An 11,172-nucleotide genomic window follows, 5' to 3' on the forward strand; every position below is an offset into this window, starting at 1 on the left:
CAAGTCTTGCACAAGTCTCCCACAAGTCCTAATTAATACACAGAATAATGTGCTCAGAAACTTGTGAAAATATTGGCGCCGACAGCCGAGACGATGAATCAACTTTGACAAGCGATAACTCATTTCAGAGTTGATCAAGTAATTAGCATCCGTGTGATATGAACCTGCTAGCTCATCAAAGCTTACATTAGACGTCACGCGAGCCGCCCATTTCCAAACCAGAAATAACAGTTCTTTCTGGAATTTCGAACACAGAATTCTTTAAAATCCAAGAGTTCTCTTTTTGACCCACATCATTGCAAACAGTAGTTTCCAAAATATGGATTGAAATGGTTTCGGAGCAATCGGATGGATCTCGAATTTCAATGTTCCAAGAAATATGTTGAGAACGTTCCCGATTCCTGAATTTCCGGGAAAAAAATTGCTGTAGAACTTCTTTCATATCTTACCTATTCCAGCCAAAATTTATATATTCTTGAAAATTCCAAAATTCCTATGATCCCATACTATGCGGTTCTTTTATAATTGTTGGCAAGTCAAAGGAGTCTTATTTCGGAAATTTCGGTAGTGACACTTCCTGTACCGTCTCCATATGCCTTTCCTCATAGTATGCCGAGATCCTTTGTCGTTACGGTAGACAAGAGGGACCGCATTGACTGAAAAGGCGCCGCCCATCTGTTAGCCATGTGTTAGAGTTTAGTTTTTGTTAGTCATTCATTCATTCAGTTTGTGTCGATGCTCTGACTACTTTCTCTCTTCCGGTTGCTATTTTTTCATTGATTCTTTTTTCCGCTTTTTTCTACTGTGGCATACTGTCCTTTCCACACTCTTCTTTCTGGCTACCATTCTCTCGTAATAGCTGCAACTTGATAAGCTTTGCTGTGCTATCATATTTTATAACCTTATAGCTTTGATATCAGACTTTCTACTACTGATATTCTTTCGTATCATTCCAATGCACAGTCTTTGATCATTTCTAGGATTCAGAGGCATCCTACTGTAGCGTACTGTAGCTTTCCTTTATTCATACATTAAACTGTTTCTCTATTTTCTGACTATCACATACTATCCGTGGTTTTGAGTTAAAAACGAAATTCAAATTTCCTCCTCTCTATTTGTCATCAAGTAGAAGTTGTAAACTATAAGTCTGCTAACCGTAAACGCATAGTTAGTGTCACTCGGATCCAAAAAGCCTTCCGAGAAGAATTGAATTGACTCCTTCACCTCATGTTGTTTTGATCTATCCCCTTTGTCGGCATTCTTGATCAAGAGAATACCGTGGAAGACCATAAAAGCCTTTCCATAACATTCAAACTACTCGTTTCTTTGTTTTTCGTGCTCTGATCGCCATGCTCCATTCATTCTGCCTAACTAACAATCTCATCCTATTTCAGATCCTTCATCTCATCACTAAAATGTCATCCCCAAATGGAAATACTCGTTTTCTGGCTTTCCTTCATGATCTTCCCGACGACGTCAACGAAGACTGTGCTGTCTGGACAGACAAGCCAAACTTGAAATTCAAATTTGTAAAGCCTAATCGTGCTGCCGAGTTGTGGGGAGCTGAAACTGAAAACCCACAAATGGACTATGAAAAGATGTCCAGAGCTCTTCGTTACTTTTACAAGAAAAAAAACTGTGTCTTGCCTACGAACAAAATTACAAAACCATAAAGCTGTGACTGAGTAGCTGAGACGGTTTTTGGCTTGCAACTTAGTTCAAAGACAAGATACAGTTTTCCAAAGTGTATCATTTTGTAGTATCCATTGAGTTCTCTTAAATTTAGTTTAGTTGGTAAAACAATTGATTCGTAAAGAACCTATGGCAAGGTCCGCAGAGTCCCGGTTTACAAGTATGGTACCAAATCTTAATTCCGAATTTTCAGATCCCCGGAAAGGACTTTCGTTATCAATTCATCAACACAAAAGCCCCAGCATTCAATCGAAGAAAATCGAAGAAAATTTTCAGTGATCGATTTTTACCTTTTTTCACAAAAATCGGTATACGATTATTCGCATTATAGCGCATTTACAGATAAGTACCGGAAAAAAGCTTTGAAAATGGAAATTGTCAAAAAATGGTTGAAATTTGTCGAAAAATCGGAGAAATAATACAGAAAATAATAATTTCCTTAAGGGGGTCATTCTACTGGACTTAATTTTTGGCTGTAATACGAATGGAAGAAAGACCAGAGTAATACCATTTATGTACTGAATATAACTTCTAGTTTTGTGTTACTATTTTTGGTTTATATTTGGATCCTAACAGAATGGTACGTGCTCACCAATTTATCTAGAAACCATGTTTGAAAATGCCATGATTCCCTTTAGGGTTAATATTTTTGAACCAACTAAAAAAGAGATGAGAGAACCCAATGAGTGCTGCAAAATGATAGTATTTGGAAAACTCTATCTTGTTTATGAACAAAATTACAAGACCATACAGCTGTGACCGAGTAGCTCACAAGTTTTTGACTTGTAACTTTGTTCACAGGCAAGATACAGTATTCCAAATAATATCACTTTGTAGTTCTTGAGTTTTTCTATAATATCAAAGTTAGTTAGTCCAGAAAAATTGATTCTAAAAGAAACTATGGCAGGGCCCCATGTATGCTAGAAACAAAATTTGCTAGAAAAATAACTGATTTCTGGTTTCAATATGTTTTTCGGAAAGCTTTTTCCTGAAGAACAATTGTCTTCAAAATCAACGGTAATACACATGAACACATACGTGAACCCGTTGTCTCACCTGCCAACAGCAATCCAGCAGACTACACATGAGACTACAGACAAGAGCGACTACACAGAGTGGCTGATCAGACGACACAGAGGACAAACGTTAGAGGCGTAGTCATTCCTCTCTTTTCTCTCTTTTTATTCACCTCCCGTTCTGCTAGTGATGATTTTTGGAAGACATTCTTATTCTCTTCTCAAAACTATTGTCTCGAATCGAACCTTTGCTTCAATCGCATCTACAGAAATGAGTGAACCCATAGTGCATCGAAAGCTAGTGAAGTTTCAGAAACTGGATGGTAAAGCTGCGGAGGTCCAGGCTGTTTATGAGGTAATATTTCTCCTATTTTTCTAAAATTAAAATTTTTTGTTTAGGATTCCCTCTCCTCTGGCTCCTCTGTAGGTACTGTAGTTGCGTTTCATGGGTCTCCTGGATCCCATAAGGATTTCAAATTCATCCGCCAGAGGTTGGATGCAATGGGCGTTAGGTTCATAGGAATCAATTATCCAGGATTCAAGCAGACTGAAGGTTAGTAGTTTTTTTTTTTTAATTTGCTGATTGTCTTGGTTTTAGGGTACGCTGGACAGGATCACAGTAACGAGGAGCGTCAGAGCTACACAAATGCATTTCTGAAAGACATGTCGCTTTCTGGAAAAGTGATATTTTTGGCGCATAGTAGAGGATGTGAGAATGCGCTCATGACGGCTACAACCTTTCCGGCTACCGGACTTGTGATGATGAATCCAGTGGGCTTACGACTCCATAAATCCCTTCGTCCACTGTCAAGATATCAACGTCTTGAATCTGTCTACAATATGCTCCCAAAGTTTCTAGGGGATGCTATGATTTATAAAAGTAAGTATTGGATCTCAATTAAGTCTCATTTCTTTTTAATATTCTAGTGTATCACTCATTTGGTCTCAAAGTTCAAGATGGTGAGGAGGCAATCAATGCTCTCCGTTCTGTAATTCGCTGTGGGCTTGACAAAACTCTACCGTACATTCAGAAACTACAGAAGCAAGATGTAAGTTCATTAGAGCGAATTTGAATTATTAAACCTGAATTTCAGACAAAGAACTTTATTATTTTCGCCGGGAGAGACATCATTGTGGAGGAGGAAATTATCTTTGAATCGCTCAAAGAATACAAAGATTTGGAGCATTTTGTAGGTTAAAAAAATTGAAAAAAAGCAATCATGGGTACTTTTCAGGACTATGAATATGATATCCCTTTCGATGACTTTTCTAAAATCCTGAAGACGTTCGATTCAGGAAAAGGAGCATCTGTATTTGTGAAGAAGGATAAGCATTATCAGAACAAGGCACGAGCTGATTTGGTTGCAGAGGTGGTCAGAAAGATTCTAGACTTGGATGGTGTGAAGAAGAACAAGCTGTGATTAACTTATCAATAAAGTACTTATGATCTGACTAACATTTTTTTTGTGATTTGATTTCTGACGTCTACGTCTCATTTCAAAGACAAAAAACACAAAATAATGCTCAAATTCTTTATATCAGTGGTTAATCAGTTGACAATCACTTGTTCAAATGAATATGAATATGGATGTCTCGGATGCGGTCAGCTCTGGTTGATCCACGATGATCAATCTCCATGGGCTCGAACGTCTCCGCCTTGATGACCTCTCCATCACCTCCAATCCTCATTGCAGCGAGCTTTTCCGTCTTGATCGCCTCTGCACCACCGCCAATTTTCATTGGCGCGAACGTCTCCGCCTTGATGACGTCGTCTCCCAAAGAACTGTTGGAGATCATCAACGGAGCGAAAGTTTCGGCGTTGATCTCTTCTTCAGCGACGGAAGGGACAGTTGGGGGTTTGAATGTGAAAAGATCTTGATGTGGTACGTGAGAATCAGTAAAACGAACTCTATGAGGAAAATACTCCGCCTCAGCAGTCGAACCTCTATGAGTCCAGTACACCTTCTCAGCAGTTGTGGTGCCTTCTTCTTCTGGAGCAGCTGTAGTTGATGGGGCTTCTGTTTATGGTCCTGGAGTGACGTCCTCTTCAGATGGTGGCACACAGACTCCAGTGGTCTCGCAGATTCCTGACGATAGTGTCCAAGATTGACGAATTTGAATGGAGGGATGGTTTCGGTGTTTGCTTTACATGCGGAGTTTCCGCCGGCGTAGAATCCAAGCATGACATGGCGATGACCCATTTTAGCGATGGCGCTTCCACCGAAGTTTCCCTGCAAATCTAGGAGATAAAACCTGCACTTCGAATTCTTACTAACCTGGCATAATCCTTGAGAAGACTTGTTAGAAGCCTCAGCACATGAGAAAGGAGCCGAAGCCGAGCACTCAATTGGTCTGAACCGTCCACTAACTAATCGTCCAGGTCTGTCCATCCCGTATACCGAAAATCCACCAACACGTTCCCAGTTGCGTGCAGAGTTCGAAATACACACTGGCACAGTGCTGTTCTCCAGTGGAGCAATCAATTCGAGAATCATCGGATTGGAAGGAAGAAGCTTTTTGCATCCGTTGATTACAGTGGCTTTCGCAATCGTGTTACGGAACTCGCGATTCCCATTCATATCGTTCAGATACTCCAAATCGGCGTCATACCTGGGAAGAAGTTCCTGTGGCAAGATGAGATTGTCTCCTTCGCAAATTCCCTTGATTCCAGTATCCTCCATTCCGAGAAGATTCAGATTTTCAGTAGAACGGAAGAGGGAATTGAAAGCGACGATGTGACGAGAAGAAATCATGGTTCCGGGTCCAAGAAGGGTTTTGAACTGGTTCTTCTTATTGTAGTATCTGACGTAGACGGAAACGGCCCATGGATGTTCACCTTTCTTCACATATTCTCCGTTGATCACTTTTCGACTGTAGCCACCGGCTTCTGAAAAGTGGTTCTCATTAGAGCGCCCTGTGTTTCTGAAAACTCACTTTTTCCACAAATCAGTTGAGTTTGTTCATTCTCTTGTTCCGAAATCTTTCAAGCTCCAACACCAACGACGAAGACTACCAGTGGTAGAAGAGAAAGTATCTTCATAGTAGAAGATGGATGAAGAAAGAATATAATGATTTTTGGAAAACGGCAGAGGGTTTTTATAGTCCCAAACAATCGTTATGAATAAATTATAGGTCGTAAAAATTGTTAAAAGAGGCGGAGCCTATTTTTCGAACATTTTTCGTGGTGCGTGTGATGAATGGGTTTACCATTTTTGATCAGAGATCAAAAGTAGAGACTGAAAAAGATTATCACACACAAAGGACTGATTAGGACAAGGATCCCCAAGGTATGAAGTTAGAATTGGGACCTCTAGGATTCAAAAGACCTTTAGAGTCCCCATGATCCTATATGGTACCAATTCTTCCTAGGCTTCCGGTGCTTTCCGAAATTAGGGATTCGTCCTACTGTATCAGCTACAGGTTATTGATTCATGAATACTTATTAGTGACCACAGACAAAAAAGAAAAAAAATAATTATGACTTGAGAACATAGTCATTAGTAATTTTCAAGGCTACAAAAACTACAAAAATATCGCTTCCGATTATTTTTCAAAAATCCTGAAGAAGTCCGATTTCGGAAGAGGAGCATTTGTGTTTATAAAGAATCGAAACAAGTTGCAAGCTAATTTGGTTGCAGAGGTGGTCAAAAAGATTCTAGACTAGGATGGTGTGAGGAAGATCCAAGACCAGAATTGTTTTTTTTTTGTTTAGATTTCCGATTTCTATATTTCTGACTGACATTTTTTGTGATTTGATTTCTGACGTCTACGTCTCAGTTCAGAGACAAAAAACACAAAATAATGCTCAAATTCTTTATATCAGTAGTATATCAATCGACAATCACTTGGTCAAATGAATATGGATATGGATGTCTCGGATGCGATCAGCTCTGGTTGATCCACGATGATCAATCTCCATTGGCTCGAACGTCTCCGCCTTGATGACCTCTCCACCATCGCCGTTGATGATGTCTCCTTCCGTAGAACTGTTTGAGATAATCAACGGAGCGAAAGTTTCGGCCTTGATCTCTTCTCCGTTGACGGAATAGTGTGCAGTGGTGTCTTCTTCTGGAGCAGCTGTAGTCGATGGGGCTTCTGTTCGTGGTCCTGGAGTGACGTCCTCTTCAGGTGGTGGCACACAGACTCCAGTAGTTTCACAGATTTCCTTACGATAGTGTCCAAGGTTAACGAATTTGAATGGATCCATTGTTTCGGTGTTTCCTTGGCATTCGTAATTTCCGCTGGCGTAGAATCCAAGCATGACGTGGCGATGATTGATTTTAGTGATGGCACTACCACCATAATCTCCCTGGAAAAAGAGCGAGTTTTATTATACCTATTGAATTGGTCCACAAGAGCTGAAAATTTGAAAAAAACTGACAGTACATAATCCTTGAGAAGACTTGTTCGAAGCCTCAGCACATGAGAAGGGAGCCGAAGCCGAGCACTCAATTGGCCTGAACCGTCCACTGACCAATCGTCCTGTTATGTTCAATCCGTAAACCGAAAACCCACTAACACGTTCCCAGTTGCGAGCAGAGTTCGAGATACACACTGGTACAGTACTGTTTTCCAGTGGAGCAACCAATTCAAGAATCATCGGATTGGACGCAAGAAGCTGCTTGCATCCGTTGATCACTGTGACTTTTGCAATCGTGTTACGGAACTCGCGATTCCCATTCATATCGTTCAGATACTCCAAATCGACGTCAAATCTGGAGAGGAGCTCCTGTGGCACAATAAGATTATCTCCTTCGCATATTCCTTTGTATCCAGTATACTCCCGTCCGCTGAGGTTCAGATTTTTAGTAGAATAGAAGAGGGAGTTGAATTTGATGATGTGACGAGAAGAAATCATGGTTCCGGGCCCGTAAATAAACTGGGACTCGTTCTTCTCATCGTAGTATCTCGTGTAGACAGAAACCGCCCATGGATGTTCACCTTTCTTCACATACTCTCCGTTGATCACTTTTCGACTGTAGCCATCGGCTTCTGAAAAGTGGTTCTCAATAGATGTGTTCCCTGTTTTTCTGAAAACTCACTTTTTCCACAAATCAGTTGAGTTTGTTCATTCTCTTGTTCCGAAATCTTTCCAGCTCCAACACCAACGACGAAGACTACCAGTGGCAGAAGATGAAGTAGTTTCATAGTAGAAGATGGATGAAGAAAGAATAGAATGATTTTTGGAAAACGGCAGAGGGTTTTTATAGTCCCAAACTATCGTTATGATCGAATTATAGGTCGTAAAAATTGTTGAAGGAGGCGAAGCCAAATTTTTGATTGCGTGGGATGAAAAGGTTTTCCATTTTTGATCAGAGATCAATAAAGAGTGGGTGAATAAGATCATCGCACTTAAAGGAGTTTTAGGGCAAGAATCTTCAAGATATAAAACGTTAGATTTGAGATTTATCAGAACAAGGCACGAGCTGATTTGGTTGCAGAGGTGGTCAAAAAGATTCTGGACTTGGATGGCGCAAAAAAGAACAAGTTTTGGTTAACTTATCAATAAAATATTAGTTATCTTTCCGACATTTTCCACTGGATCAGAACCCATCTCTGAATTTCCATAATCCGATTTTTTCGTGATTTATGAATTCTATAAGATTTCACTTGAAAGATGTAAAAAAAAAACACAAAATTATGCTTCGAATTCTTTATTTAAAATGTTCATCAATCTAAAATCACTTGTTCAAATGAATATGAATATGGATGTCTCGGATGCGGTCGGCTCTGGTTGATCCACGATGATCAATCTCCATGGGCTCGAACGTCTCCGCCTTGATGACTTCTCCATCAAAGCCAATTCTCGTTGGATCAAATATTTCAGCGTTGGTGACGTCTCCTTCCGTAGAACTGTTTGAAACGATCAACGGAGCAAAAGTCTCGGCTTTGATTTCCTCTCCAGCAGTTGTGTTTTTGAGTGTACCGGGTTTTTCATATGGTACCTGAGGATCAGTAGAAAGAACTTCAAGTGTAGGCTCTTCCTCAGCAGTCGTGGTGTAGGCTCCTCCTTCAAGTGTAGGCTCCTCCTCAGCAGTCGTGTTTTCTTCTTCTGAAACGACGGTAGTCGATGGGGCTTTGTGGTCCTGGAGTGACGTCCACTTCACATGGTGGCACACAAACTCCAGTGGTCTCACAGATTTCTTGACGATAGTGTCCAAGGTTGACGAATTTGAATGGATCCATATTTTCTGTGTTTCCTTGGCATTCTTCGTTATCGCCGGCATAGAATCCAAGCATGACGTAACGTTGATCTATGTTAGCGATGGCACTTCCACCGTAATCTCCCTGCAAAAATAACAAATCTTATTATAGCAATTGACTTGGTTGCTAGGAGCTAAAAAGTTGGAAATTACTAACCTGACATAGTCCTTGATACGCTTTGTTCGAAGCCTCAGCACATGAGAATGGAGACGAAGCCGAGCACTCAATTGGTCTGAACCGTCCACTAACCAATCGTCCTGGTCCGTTCACTCCGTAAACCGAAAACCCACCGACACGTTCCCAGTTACGGGCGCAGCCCGAAATACACACTGGTACAGTGTTGTTTTCCAGTGGAGCAATCAATTCGAGAATCATCGGATTGAACGGAAGAAGCTCCTTGCATCCATTGATTACTAGTTATCCGATGGTTCGGATTCAGTGGCCTTTGTAAACGATAAAAAGAGATTTAGTCGAGAAAATTACTAATTTATCCTTATCCAAGGACTAAAATAGTACAAACGATATAAAATATTATGGAAAACCAGCAAAAACCCTAAAACACACTTCAAAACTACCCTATAAAGAACACTCAACCAAAACTAACTAAAAACACGACTTGCCACGTCGTCGGCGAGACGGGCGGTACGCGTACGGCATCAGCGGAATAGCGGAGCGTCGTTGCGAGTGGGCGCGTAGTACCGTAAGAAAGGGTTGATGAGTTGGCGGGCATGCCTACCGGCAACTTCCCCCTCCTCCGAAAAACCGGACCCCTGACCGGTGGCATGAAAGGTACAGGACCACTCGACTTATACTCAACTCATACTCCTTTTGAAATTACCGTCACGTGACCCTACGCCTTCCTACTCAAACAATAACACAAGAGATTTCCTAACATGTCTTAACGGCCTCAGATTACAAAAATTGAAACGTCCTATTGAACTCATAAAAATTCTAACTGTCCTATTGACCTCACTAGTTACTACAAAACAGAACAACAATAAAAATTTAATATATTCGGCTCCTTCGCCTTGTCCTCAATTTGCACGGTGCTTCTTGATCTTTGGCTCTGAGTCTTCAACGTCTGCTCTCAGTCGATCCACCAACGAGTGGCCTGGGATGGCGCACGCCAAGTATTCCATCATCTTCTCCAGCGATCCTGGTTTCAAGTCGCAGAGGATCAACGGCATCTTCTTGGGTCCTACTGGAGTCATTGGATCTACGACTTCCACATTCAGCGCCGTCTTCCTTACTTTCTGCCATTTTTCGGTGACTCCTCCAACCTCGTCGTATCCGCACTCCATTCTTGCCGGTACCACCACCAATTCCCAAACTTCCTTGGCTATCTCCTCCACCAAGTTCACCAACGCCTTCAACTGCTTATCGTCCTTCGTCCATTCGACCAGAACCACCGCCTTCTCCACTTTCTCCCATCCAAACTTCTGCTTCCACGTCGAGATTGTTGCCGTTCTCACTTCGAAAACTGCCTTACTCTTCAATCCCATCCGTTGACCCACGAGAATATACTTCTCCTGGATTATCGCCTTCTGCGGTTGATTCCTATACATCACTTCCTTCTTCAAGCTCTCCGCGGCCTCTCTCCACTCCAATCTTCCTCCGTCCAGTCGTTTCTCATGATCTTGCTGGCCCATGTGGGACAAATTCCAGCGAATTTTCTGAGTGCTTCGAGTCTTTCCGACTTGCCGAGCTTCTTCCGAAAGTCCTCTTCACATTTCATGAGATTTACATCTTCAGAAGCGATCTTCTCGTTCCTCGCCAATGTACTCAGCGCCAAACTCTTCGGATCATGACACTCTCCTCCCAAGGCTTCCACATAGTGAGCTTTTCCTTTCTGGCATCCGCATTCCTCCTTCTCTTCTTTTCTGTAAGAATTTACATTATCCAACGTCAAATTCCCATCATCTTTTTCAGTGTTTCCCTTCTTCTACTACATTCACCGCCACCTTCTTTTTTCTACCGCGCTGTCCCCGTCTAGCCTCGGTTTCACACTTCACCTCTGCCATCTCTTTTGGAACCTTCCGAAGTTGCTCCCACGGGATCCATAACTTCTCTTCTCCTCCTATGAGCTGTACTTCTGCGGAGTTTACCGTCGTTGCTACCACTCTATACGGCCCTTTCCATGGGTTAACCAACTTTGCATTTCTGGCTCCCAATTTCTCCGCAGGAATCTTCACCAATACTCTGTCGCCTACTACTGGGTACTTCCTCCCAACCACTTTATGCTTTTCATCAAAACCGTCCT

The 11,172-nt window shown here is 41.7% G+C and overlaps 6 protein-coding genes across 6 annotated transcripts; 2 read left to right on the plus strand and 4 right to left on the minus strand.

Moving 5' to 3' along the window:
- Positions 1 to 1,415: 1,415 nt before the first annotated feature.
- On the plus strand, positions 1,416 to 1,673 carry CBG00836 (the record flags this gene model as incomplete). The annotated part of the gene is made up of 1 exon (XM_002635393.1): positions 1,416 to 1,673. One exon carries the CDS (start codon positions 1,416 to 1,418, stop codon positions 1,671 to 1,673), a length of 258 nt encoding a protein of 85 aa, XP_002635439.1.
- Positions 1,674 to 2,979: 1,306 nt separating this feature from the next.
- On the plus strand, positions 2,980 to 4,129 carry CBG00837 (the record flags this gene model as incomplete). The annotated part of the gene is made up of 6 exons (XM_002635394.1): positions 2,980 to 3,063; positions 3,108 to 3,261; positions 3,307 to 3,588; positions 3,636 to 3,757; positions 3,803 to 3,898; positions 3,944 to 4,129. The coding sequence occupies 6 exons, from the start codon at positions 2,980 to 2,982 to the stop codon at positions 4,127 to 4,129; spliced, it is 924 nt and encodes a 307-aa protein (XP_002635440.1).
- A 139-nt stretch (positions 4,130 to 4,268) lies between these two features.
- CBG00838 lies at positions 4,269 to 5,748 on the minus strand (the record flags this gene model as incomplete). Its single annotated transcript, XM_045236647.1, has 4 exons — positions 4,269 to 4,617; positions 4,671 to 4,939; positions 4,985 to 5,595; positions 5,706 to 5,748. 4 exons carry the CDS (start codon positions 5,746 to 5,748, stop codon positions 4,269 to 4,271), a joined length of 1,272 nt encoding a protein of 423 aa, XP_045091674.1.
- An 801-nt stretch (positions 5,749 to 6,549) lies between these two features.
- On the minus strand, positions 6,550 to 7,856 carry CBG00839 (the record flags this gene model as incomplete). Its single annotated transcript, XM_002635396.1, has 3 exons — positions 6,550 to 7,017; positions 7,090 to 7,700; positions 7,751 to 7,856. The coding sequence occupies 3 exons, from the start codon at positions 7,854 to 7,856 to the stop codon at positions 6,550 to 6,552; spliced, it is 1,185 nt and encodes a 394-aa protein (XP_002635442.1).
- A 533-nt stretch (positions 7,857 to 8,389) lies between these two features.
- Positions 8,390 to 9,287, minus strand: CBG00840 (the record flags this gene model as incomplete). The annotated part of the gene is made up of 3 exons (XM_045236650.1): positions 8,390 to 8,718; positions 8,768 to 8,996; positions 9,069 to 9,287. 3 exons carry the CDS (start codon positions 9,285 to 9,287, stop codon positions 8,390 to 8,392), a joined length of 777 nt encoding a protein of 258 aa, XP_045091675.1.
- Positions 9,288 to 9,946: 659 nt separating this feature from the next.
- On the minus strand, positions 9,947 to 10,561 carry CBG00841 (the record flags this gene model as incomplete). Its single annotated transcript, XM_002635398.1, has 1 exon — positions 9,947 to 10,561. The coding sequence occupies one exon, from the start codon at positions 10,559 to 10,561 to the stop codon at positions 9,947 to 9,949; it is 615 nt and encodes a 204-aa protein (XP_002635444.1).
- Positions 10,562 to 11,172: the final 611 nt, after the last annotated feature.

This window comes from Caenorhabditis briggsae, assembly GCF_000004555.2.
Source record: "Caenorhabditis briggsae complete genome, chrV, whole genome shotgun sequence".
NCBI classification, from domain to species: domain Eukaryota; kingdom Metazoa; phylum Nematoda; class Chromadorea; order Rhabditida; family Rhabditidae; genus Caenorhabditis; species Caenorhabditis briggsae.